Here is a 12,587-nt window from a genome sequence, read left to right on the forward strand (position 1 = left end):
TTCTTGTTAAATTCGTCACGTGCCTACTAGATCAAGATGTTATTACTTTTAAAAGCGACCTATCCGAAATATGTAAAATGAAAACCGATTATGTGAAGCACCGGTCAACTTGCGATGCATTCCTGATGAATATTGATTTTGGCGATCAATTTATAAAGCAAGAAGACATGAAACTCATAACAAAAGCAAACAAACAATACAAAACTGGGAGAATTTGTGACATCGGAAAGTTGGACAAAGAAGTGTGTACATTTTGGAAACCATTCATGGCCTGGAGAGCACATTGAATCAGTTATATTTCAAAACGTTGCATTTGCAAAATTAAGCGCGATTACACAGACGGAAGGAGTAAGTGAGAAAGCGAATTTGGCGTTATCTAGATTTGCTACGTACCTCGTTGACGACTGTTGCAAAGAATACGATTTCATTTTAGAAATGTTTGCGACGCGCAAGTACTTTGAAGATACTAAAACACTTTTGAAAGATATGCTAGAGGTGATGAAGAACATTGATACCCCTGAGACAGTGGAGAGGGAAATACACTTGATGCAAGATATACATCCTGACCTGAAGTCTGACCTCAATGAACTCGTCATGTTTGAGGAATATCAACAACATCAAAGTCTCCTCCGAAATGTCCTATTGGCTATATATCCCGCGACTGAGCAGGATATCGATAAAATGGCTGCCCTTAACAGTGACATTAACCAATCCGTTGGAACATGGCTCTGTAACATTTCAAATCTGTCAGAGCTCAAACAGACACTGAAGAGTGAAAATAAACATGAAAACGTTTTTCAGCTTTTAGCAGAAATGGCCAAATCTAAAAGCCTCCTGCATTTTCTAAGGGAAATCAGAGATGAAGATCTGATGAATGTGGCAGATGCACTTGGGAAATTCTCAGATGAATGGTTGAAACTTATGGATCTAAAAGGAAAGATGCTGCCGTTCTTAGAACATGAAAAAATAAGTTTTGATCAATTCACAACGATTCTTCGGCAAATAAGTGTACCACAATCGGACATTAAATCTTTGGTAGTTGAATGTAATTACAATATTTACCTCCTACAAGATATTTACAGAAGCACAGCAACCTATGGAAAATTGGATATGTATATTATTAGGGCTTCTGTACAAGGTGGTCAGTTTTGCTTTGCAAGTTACAGATCTACAAATACTTACGACGTGACCTTGGAATATCCAAAGGAGAAGGAGAACCCTGACCAAGAAACACAATATGGAATTTGTAGCAGTGAGTTATTAGATGATATTAGAAGCCGTGCTTTACTTAACTGTGTCTTTGAAACCGACGAAAACAGCAAATCAAAGTCATCGTCGGAAGCTGCTAATTTCCTTCAGAATATTAACAGTGCTTACGATATTGCAGAATTGTATTCGCAGTTAGACGGTGCAGTAGGTTTTATTGATGTACCGTTGTGGAAACCAGTTTCTACATTGATCTTACAAGACATACAAACTACACTTCAGCGTGAATTGGAAACGTGGGAGTGCACCTTACGCGAGACAAGAGAACAACATTTCTGTTTGAACTATTTCACTTCGAGGCAATTGTGGGACCTATATAGATATATTGATGGCCAAATATCTTTTTCTGAGGACATAAAAACTCTTTTACACTTCATGTGTCCCCATGCAGACCTACAGACAGGACCGAAGGTACCTGATTTCCAACGCCCATTGCCGCCCATGCCTTTCCAAAAAAGGAGTTTAGTCACTATTGCTCGTTATTTGGATACATTCATCGAACAAAATACACAGAAAGAAATGTATCGTCAAATTAGTCAACTTAAAGATGTCAAAGCACCAAATCCCGACAATTTCATCGTGAAACCGGGGGATATATTTGTCGCATTTTACGACGTCGATGCCCCATCGATTGACAACGTTCGTACTTTGATGTCATTGTGCACAATCACGACTGGAACATATCCTGAACCGAGTGAGACCATTTTTTGTCATCAGCAAACTAGCACCGAAGAAATTAAACTCTTTTTAGCACGATGCTGGGGACCACTCTCTGGTAAAACAAGCCTTAGCAGAAGGCCATATTTTCTTGTAGATGTTGAAAAGCTTAGAGATGAAGTACAGATAGATTTCATAGAAGAAATTAAACGACTACAAAATAGGCCTAAAGCAAACACAGACTTCATGTTGGCTATTTTGTGTCGCGGAAGCCGCTATCATCCAGTAGTTAATCATTTTCCATCGTGTAATGTGCACAAAGTGAAGCCAATAGCTGAAGAAGAAATGAAAAGAAGCTTACAGGCAGACATTCCTAACATTGAGATAATAACTTCAGACCACGCTGGCCAGGGAAAAACAAAGTACGTATTTAAAAGATCCACAAACCAAATGAGTGTTAAATCAGTTCTAATTGGAGGAAATATGAATAAAGTTAAACTATCAACTTATATTAAAGATATGACAAGGAACAGTACTGAACATGATGATTTGCACTTCGACATAACTAGCTTAGAGAAGCCTCAAATATTTGATGAATTGGTATTTGAACTCGCTATAGTTGGCATGATCACTGTAGGTGATGTTTTTTTCAAGTGGTATGGAAAAAGGATTTATCTTGAAGTAGCTAACACCTTTGATAATTACCTTCGCGATTCTTTGTCACTATGCAGCATGCTCAGAAGTCATCACATACTGTGGCAGAATTTCGACGATCTAATCTTCTCTTTAAATGTAGATAGTCCGATACAAGTTGTGTGTCGATACAAAGAAGCTCTTATCAAGGGGACACTAGACAAAAAAGAAGGAAATGAGGCTGAGGTCATTCAAAGGACGAGATGTAAAGTTATCCTTCGCGAACTTTTTAGCAAAGAACAACGAATGTCATACTCTTTTGTTCATTTGTTTCTGAATGTCCTTGCAAAAGCTTTAGATCATTTTTCCAGGTCAGTTTTCTTCTCCATACCGACACTGGAATTGGCAATGAAAAGGAAATTCAATTTCTTTTTTAAAAAGCCGCTCAAAATTCGATCATCACTAGTAGAGATCATTTTTGAATCAACTTTTGAACTAGTGAAACGTTGTGAACCAAGGAGGTCTGTCTTAAGCTTGCCTAGACTACCAAATGCAACACAACTTGAGAATAGAATGAAAGGCGTTATCGAATGGCATAAAAGTAACCACGAACTGGTGATTTTTAACAGGCAAGACCTGAACACTATAACCATTTTGTATAGAGTTGTATCTGACGTACCAGACTCAATTAAAACATACTTTGAATCCCAGAATGCTTCTCTGCCTGATTATGAGAATTTATCAGAAGCTGATCTCAAAAAGACGTTGCAAATAATGTGCAGGACTACTGATGAGACATTTGATGAAGCAGCATTTCTGGAAAAACACGGAGAACTGATGAGTAACTACGTTGTTACCCCTGATAACATGCTCAAAATGATGTTAATTCTGATGAGAATTAATGCCCGTGTACCAGTCATTGTTCAAGGAGAGACTGGATGTGGAAAGACTCTGTTGATCAAATATTTAGCCGCTATTACCGAGGCAACATTTGAAATTGTCAATGTACATGCTGGAACCACGCTATCTGATATTAGCGAGTTCGTTGAACGATGCAAATTATTATCAGGAACGAAAACAGACGGGGACACTGGAACTCAAAGTGAAGTTTGGGCATATTTTGACGAAATCAATACATCCTCCCTCCTCGGAACATTGAATGAAATAGTGTGCCACCATCGTTTCAACGGCGAATATCTCCCGCAAAATCTGATCTGCATTGCTTCCTGTAATCCATATAGAAAGAGAGACAAAGAATCTACAAACGTTGGCCTAGAACAACCAGTGAACAAAGACTCGGGATATACTGACCAGTTGGTGTACCGTGTTCATCCTCTGCCGGACACAACGATGGTCTTCATTTGGGATTTCGGTTCCTTGAATAGAAAAGACGAGAAGGTTTACATCAAGCGAATGGTACATGGGACAATTTCTGAGAGGATCAATCCAATCTTTGTCAATTTGCTTGTGGAATCGCAGGCTTTCATTCGACAACATGAGAAGACGTCTTACTGCGTAAGTCTACGTGATGTAAACAGATGCAAAATAGTAGCAAATTGGATGATAAATGTGTTTTTAAAATACAAGGGTATGGCTACACTACCAAAAGCAGTGTCAGAAACGGTTTATGAAGAGGAAAACTACAGAGGTATGATACTCGCGTTTGCCGTTTGCTACCACTCAAGACTGGCTAAGGAAGAAGATAGAAGTAAATATCGGAAGTTACTTGCATCGAAGTGTGGATTCAAATGCAACTATGTAGACGGTGTGATTGAAGCCGAGCAAACTGACCTGCTAGCTATAATGGACTTACCACAGGGTATCGCTAGAAACAAAGCCCTGAAGGAAAACGTGTTCGTCCTTCTGGCTGCAATAATGAACAAAATTCCTGTGTTTATTGTAGGAAAACCAGGTAGCAGCAAATCCCTCTCGGTCAATATCCTTGAATCACATTTGAAAGGATCAGAGTCAAAAAAAGACTTCTTTAAAAGATTACCATATATATATAAACTATCTTTTCAAGGAACTGAGTCCTCTACATCGGAAGGCATTCAAAAGATATTTGACACAGCTGAAACTTACAGAGCCAATGGGAGGTATCCAGTTGTTTTGTTAGATGAAATTGGACTGGCTGAGAGGTCGGACGCCAATCCTCTTAAAGTTCTGCACAATCTACTGGATCCTAATAAAACAGGATTTCCGTCCGTCTCAGTTATCGGGATATCAAATTGGAAGTTGGATGCAGCAAAAATGAACCGTGCTGTGATATTGTCGCGGCCAGATCCAATAAAAACAGATCTCATGGAAACAGCTGAAGCAATCAACAAACACAATAGAGGTACAGCTTATTCGAAAGAAAATACAACAGATGTCCTTAAGCTTGTAAAAGGTTACCATGCTTACAAGTGCACGAAATTTGATATTAAAATTCGTGCGGATTTTCATGGTCTTCGAGACTTTTATTCAATGGTGAAATATGCCACGACTCATTCAGGTAAACCCGATTCAATTGAAAGAAGCGTCATGAGAAATTTTGGAGGACTGAGAGAACATGAGACGGCGGAGGTGTTTAATATTATCACGAAAAAGTGTGAAAAAACAGGTAATTTGGTAAACAGAAACGTACTGGATTTAATCCAAGAATGCCTCCAGGATGAAACATCACGACATCTAATGATCATCACACAAAATGATGATTCCGCTGTTAGTATTCTAACACAAACCGTAATGAAGACTAATTACACTGTACTTTACGGTAGTCAATACGAGCACGATTTCACAGAGGAATATGATCATCTAATTCTCAGCCAAATAAGACTCCAAATGGAAAAGAAGGGCACACTTGTTCTTCGCAATCTAGAGAGAATATACGGCGGATTATACGACATGCTGAATCAGAATTACAGAGAGGTAAAAAAGTCCAAAATATGCCGAGTTGCTCTAGGACCATTTGCAAATCACAACTGTGTCGTTCATCCGGGGTTCAAGTGTATTGTCCTAGTAAATGAAGATGACGTGGTGCAAGGCAGATGCGATCCGCCATTCTTGAATCGATTTGAAAAGCAAAGAGTCAATTTTTCAGATGCGATGAATGAGTCACAGTACACAATTGTAGGTAAACTTCGTAAATGGGTCGAAGATGTTACCACCGTTAAACGAGATCAGTGGACGTTTACCTTGAGCGAATCCATCGTTGGTTTCAATGACGACATGATCCCTTCAATGGTACTCAAGTTAGACAAGGCACTTCCTGATTCATCCGTTTATACAACTAATTACGAGAACCAATTAATTCAACGCTGTACAACATGCATCTTAAGAATGATGTGCTCTGATGCTATACTAAGGCTTCCGCTCTCTGCGTTCGCGCTTGATAAAAAGGATAGTGAAGCCACCATATTGGACATGAAACAAAAATATTTCAACTATCCTTTGCATGAAGGGATTGCTGTCTTTTTGCAAAGCATTATTACGGACGGGAACGCTGTACGCTTTTTCAATACACTGAATGAAGAAATACCCCAGGATGGGTTAAAATTAGCTCTGTATACTTTCAGCACATTCCATACTAATTTAAGAAAGATTCTGATGAACACAGATGGTTGCCTGACATACCAAATTGAAAGATTAACCAGCCTCAAATCATACAGTCAGCTGGATAAAATGATTCGTAATTTCTGGCTTCTGTCGAGTACAAACATGTTGGTAATCCAGTGCAATATCCTGGGTGATTCAAAACATGTGCTGTTGGCCAAGAGCTTAGTTGATCAGTATCGGCTTGAATACAACAATGGTACTCTACGCGAAGACAAAGGTGTTAAACACGTGTGCTTCATTTTTCACGTGGACAGAAATATGGAAGAAACACGAGAAAAACAACCCTGGATATTCAATTTCTCTGGTGGCTGGGAGCCTTTTACAGTTGAAACGCTTGAACCACACCCATATGCCATTACATCCCCGGGAAGTTCATCCATTGAAAGCGTTCTTGATATGTGTATTGCAGATGTTGTGAAAGAACAACTATTGTGGTGTTTTACTAAAATATCATATGAGCATGGCGAAATATCACGTGACTTGACAGAGGTGAAGTTTTTAGTTCAGACCATGTCACAGAATGACACGATTATGAAAGAACTCACTAAACAGGTCGCATATTGTGTTCGCAAATCCTTAGAAGCAACCCAAGAATCGTGGGAAGAAAATGTAGCTTCAGACATGCGTTTACTCACGGAAGGGTTTTCACATGCGGAAGCCCGGAGACTCTTTATCAAAAGTTGCATACGTGATAGCCTTGCTAAGGTTATTTTTACTGTGGAGAAACTGGACGCATGGAGCAGTCTTACGACAAACCCTGCCAACAACGAGCTGTGGGCCAGGTTTTTTGCCAACAAGAATATATTTTCTACTACATTATTTCATATATCTTCACCTCAATGCAGTGAATCGTACAAGATAGAGAGGCGTTTGTTTCATTACAAGTTTCCCTTTTTCAAGGTATTTCACGAAGAAATTCAATCATATCGAAGCAAAGTTTTGGAACACATCACGGTGGACATTGCTTTTTCAACAAAACGTCTTAGCGAACAACTGGCAAAAATGATCAAACAAAAGTATCCAGAATTAGAAGATGTACAAGGTGGTCTGTTTCAGGATGACTTTATGAACATGGTCTCCAGCGAGTTTCTTCCAGAATGTGACTTGAATCATCGCATAACTATTACAAAATGGTTTCTTATGAAAAATGGACTTCCTGGTGTCACAGATGATACTCCGCCGTATGTGCAAATAGCTAGGTGTTATGTTGCATTATGGACAGATCACATGCTAGCGAGGGTTGTTGGACTCATCGCAAAAGCTTGCATTTCGAAAGATTTCCAAATTAACCAAATACTAAGTTCCATAGACAATAGTATATATCGTCACCAGCAGCAAGTAGACATAAGAGAAACAGGTTCTTTATCTCTCGAAGCGGACGACAATTTCTCGTCAGTTGTTCCTGAAGCGCGGTTGGTTGATGGTATGCATGATGAATACACACTCTGTGAAGAAATGTGTTTTCTGCTTGTATCCGAAGTCTGTAAAAAAGTCTTACCAACTCTGGAAAATGTGGAATTATGTGGTGGGATTGATGAGTGGCAAAAGAAAGCTAGCATTATTTCCTCACATGCATCTTTCGTCAATGGCGATTCGCCATGGTTACACTTTTTGACATTGTGTATCGATGTTTCTAGATTGCTTATTTCGAAGCGGCAACAGACTTGCGCTACTGATTTGCAGAAACTAGCTGAAAGTGCCCTAAAAACAGACGGCATAGATAGTGACTGTATACCGACGTGTCTTCTCTCCAGAACATTTGAAGCCTTTCTCAACCTACTTCACAATGTTCAAGGTCGCGAAAAGGATGACTTAGTTTGTCTTTACATTGGCCGTTGTCTTGAAGTGGATCCAACCACAGAACTTCTATCGACCTTTATAAGCATCATAAGGAACGAAGCTACCCATGGTGTTGTCTCCGGGGCTAGAGCCGTCATATATACGCTTATAAACATGGACCTATCTGAATGCCTATCTTTCCATAATGACAACATTGAATCGTGCTGGCGGGCCATTCTTTCATCCGAGAGCTTACTCGAGCTGAATATGAAATGTCTGGAGACGCTTGACCAGTACCTTGTAAATCAAGTAGCCGCGTTTGATTGCCCATTTAACACCGTTTGCTGCGATGTTCTCCTGAAATTTTTATTTCAATCCATCAGCAAAGAGTCGTCTGATTTGAAACGGCAAGATATCTCAGATGTAGTTGTCAAAACGATCTCTGGTGCAACAAAGATGTCGATGAAATTTCTCTGCGCTATAGCGTACGTTCGCACGATATTCAAAGTATTTAGTGCTTGTTTTGAAGATCTGATGGACAACAGAGTAGTTTATACTGAAATTACCAAAACGGTTATCAGCAAGTTGCTTCCTTCAACAGCAAACCCACGCATAAAAGCATTGAATTTCAATTTTGTTTATTCCATGGAAAACCGTGAAGTTAGAAGTGGTGATCCTGAGAAGTATGCAGAATATTTGAGTGCGAAATATTTGCCAGAGTTTATACAAGAGTATAGAACAGGACGAAACAAAAATAGGCGACATTTGAATTACAATCCTTTAGCGTACGCTACGGCATTCGATGAAGTTTACCAGGCTTTTGCAAAAGGAAAAGAAGACCAATTAAGAGGAAAGCTACTTGAAGTTGATTTCAGATTAGCGTTTGTTGGAGTAATCATTGACAAAGTGTATCTTCAAAGAGCTGCGAAGATTGTTTTTGAACAAGAGGAAGCAAAATTAAAAGGCAAGCTATCGGAGTGGTTTAAACAGGAAAGTCTTGACCACAATTCTTTCACTGATTTTGTCGATCGCCTCATAAAAACATCTTCGCATGCAAAACAAACTAAGTTAAAACCTAATTGGTTAAAATTACAACCAGAAAGCGTATTTAAGGACGTACAAAAGGCGTCAGTTGTTGTTCATATCGGGGCGATTATATATTCAGGGGATATCTCAGGGGCCTTTTTGCAGTTCCTGACGCTCCGTGCTCGCATCAGTAATCTATACCTGCCTGCATCTGGGATACCTACAGTGGCATTTGATAATATGAAGAAAGCTCTTCCAGAAATATTCCAATATAGCTGCAAATGTGGTCAGACTAGTTTAGTAGGTCCACAACATCTAAGCACATTTCTTAAATGTAGTTCTTGTACGTCTGTTATTATACAAGACCGTCTGCACCAAGTTCAAGTTTCACCAAAAACGATGAGAAATGATGATCAAAGAGGATACCACTTTTTTAAGGATGCTTCTGTAGATCATCAATCTCTTTTTCTGGGAATAAGGTCTTTGTCACCTGTGTCGTACAGAATTATCAAATTACTGTTCAATTGTTCAGCTCTACTAGGCTGTTGCGTTGATAAGAATGTGAAGCGTTCTATTTCGAAAGCCATTAGACCTGCGGGTTTTGCATCAACAGAGAAAAAACATTTAGAACATGTTAGGATATTTTTGAGTGAATCTATTGATATGGACTTTGAAGCACTGACACAACTACTTAATTTAGACTATGATGAGGTTACTATGTTGCTACACGCCATACTGAGAGAAAGTATGAACATTATTTCTGATCCTGCTCATAGGTACCACTGGACAGATCAGACGGACAGAAATCGGTTTGAACAGGATTTGGCATTAGTTATTGAGAAGACTGTAACAGATATGCATCGGGAGATTCATACCTTTAAGGAAACGAATTCAAAAACGCCTCACTTTATGTCTTGTAATACGGATGTAGATAGACTCTTATTGGACATACCCTCAGCATCCTTTGAAGATTGCAGAGCCTCCTTTCTTTCTCAAGGACCACGAAGTTTTCAATCGCATCCATTTTTGTACCTTATTTTTCGCCGATGTGGAGTCTTGTCATATTTAAAGTATTTGCCTGCTTTACTTGAGTGGAACTTATACATAAGCAATCATTTGTGTTACCGCATTGACAGTTTAACAGCAGAAACCAGAACACATCGTGATATTTTGCAAGATTTGCAGTGCCAAACTGGCAAAGATTACTACGAGACCAAATTTAAAGAATTCGAAAATGCGTGGAATGAAGTCTGCAAGGGATGGAAAACTCTAACAGGGGAAGATGGAGAACCTCAGTTAATGAGTTTGGATACTCCAGTCATAGCCAGTTTGCTTCCAAGACGAAAGCCGCGGAATGACATGAAACGCATTATTGAAACGCTTCAAGAAGCTCAAAATGAATTTTTGAATGAAGTGGCCGCCCTCGAACTTAACCACCATGAATTTTGCTTAGATGTTATCACAAAAGACTACAACACTGTTTGCATACCGTGGGTGGATCTCAAAATGAGAAGGAAAAATGGAATCATTCGCTTTAGCGAGGAAAGTGTGTGTATTTTATACCATGATCTAGATTGCGACTCAGTGTTGCGTAATGAGTATGACTTTGGTCAGATAGAAAAGAAAATCGTAGAAGATGTCATAATTCACAGTGCTTTTCTTACAAGTGAAAACCTGTTCGGAAGTTTTGAATTTACAGACGACTTTTTTCATACATGCACTGCCATTTTGTTCGATGTTGAAGCGGCAGTTGAACAAAAGGAACTAGACATCGACGTCAGTAAATTACTCGATCGCCATTCTGCGCCAACTTTGCTTGAACTATTGGAAATTGCGTTGGTGTTTTTGAAACGAACCGGTGGCGACCCAAATGAGCTGCTAAGTCAGTACATAGAAAGCTCATATTCCAATTATGCAGTTTCAAAAATCAAGACCATTCTTTGCCAGAACGCGAGTATACGGCTAAAACACATTGTAGATCTGTATCTGAAGGTTGAAGATATAGTTGCTGAGGATAAGAGTAAAACAGTACCTATGCAATATAAAGACCCACTGGATAAGTCGGCTAGAAAGGCACTCGCAGATCGGTGTATGAAAGGCTCCTTGAATGATGCTGCTCTGAAACAAATTTCAACTATTTTGAAAAGATTCATCTGCCGCTATCTCCGATCTTCCAAAGTTGATCCTTCAGAAAAACTGTTTCATGTCCTGGTGGATGAGGATTTCAAAGTGATGGGTGACATGACAGAAGATATCCAGAACCACATCAAATGTGTTGTGAAAGAGGAATTGACTGTGGCGAATACGAAGGCTGTTGCAGACATAATAACAGAAGCATTACAGGTAATTACGAAATGTTTGTCGTCATCATCATCATCATCATCATCATCATCATCATCATCATCATCATCATCATTATCATTATCATAACCCAACCCATTCTTATTTTGTACATATAATACAAAACCTTAACCCTAACCCTAACCCACTAACCCTAACCCTTACCCTAACCCTAACCCTAACCCTAACCCTAACCCACTAACCCTAACCCACTAACCCTAACCCTAACCCACTAACCCTAACCACTAACCCTAACCCTAACCCACTAACCCTAACCCTAACCCTAACCCACTAACCCTAACCCCAACCCCAACCCACTAACCCTAACCTTAATGTTACATTGACACACAGTAACCTTAATGTATAACATTGCCGGGAACATTGCCCAACAGCAAACTTATTGTAACAAAGAGGCCGCTATTTACTGTCGTGCTTAATATACAAAATAAGCACCATCATCACTTCAGTGAAATGCGCAGAAGTCGGGGTTTTCTTAAGATGTAATATATTTACATTTTAGGCTTTCTATTGCGCATGCCTTAAAATGTATCATATAAACAAAATTACGTGTTCACAATTTGTAACATATTATACAATTTAGCTAGAGAATGACTTGCATCATTATTATTCATTATTATCATCATCATCATCATCACCATCATTATCATTGTCGTCGCCATCCTGCTCATCATCGTCGACTTTGTTAAAGGTAACTTTTTCCAGATAAATTTCACAAACTCGACGAGAATCTCTCCTTTTACTATTACACAGAAAAGAAAATCAACACAGCGGCAAAGGACGAAGAGGTCGAGGGGTGGAGGAAGATTCCGCAATTCGAAGGTAAAATGTATAGAGGCCCTGCATTCTTTTATCGATTGGCTCCAAACAAAGGATTTGAACCGGTGTCCTTCATCGTAGTTATGGCGGAATGCAGTCCATTCAATCAAATGTTGTCATCAACCTATTTGATCGTAGTGCAGGGTTATGTGTGTGAGACGAACTGTCACGGTAGATTGCAATCATGCTTGTGTTGAATGCATTTGAGTAGTCCGCCATATTTACGGGATGATACGTCACATGCAAGGCCTCTATAGCTCATATTTAGATCACTATTAAAAACTGCATAGAATAACTTCCCAAAGAACTGGATTAATTGAAGTTTACATTTTTTTAAATACAGTCTTTGAAGGAAACATAAATCTAATGATTAATATGTACTTAAACTATAATGTGCCCTTTGACCTTTCGTATTGAAGATATACATGAAGTTTCCCAAAAGACCTAAAGAA

The 12,587-nt window shown here is 39.1% G+C and overlaps 1 protein-coding gene across 1 annotated transcript; it reads left to right on the top strand.

Moving 5' to 3' along the window:
- Positions 1-305: 305 nt before the first annotated feature.
- LOC140145005 (E3 ubiquitin-protein ligase rnf213-alpha-like) lies at positions 306-12,386 on the top strand. The gene is made up of 2 exons (XM_072166796.1): positions 306-11,301; positions 12,070-12,386. The coding sequence occupies exons 1-2, from the start codon at positions 436-438 to the stop codon at positions 12,214-12,216; spliced, it is 11,013 nt and encodes a 3,670-aa protein (XP_072022897.1). The 5' UTR covers positions 306-435; the 3' UTR covers positions 12,217-12,386.
- The last annotated feature ends 201 nt before the right edge of the window (positions 12,387-12,587 follow it).

The sequence above is a fragment of the Amphiura filiformis genome, unplaced genomic scaffold (assembly GCF_039555335.1).
Source record: "Amphiura filiformis unplaced genomic scaffold, Afil_fr2py scaffold_112, whole genome shotgun sequence".
Classification (NCBI taxonomy): Eukaryota; Metazoa; Echinodermata; class Ophiuroidea; order Amphilepidida; family Amphiuridae; genus Amphiura; species Amphiura filiformis.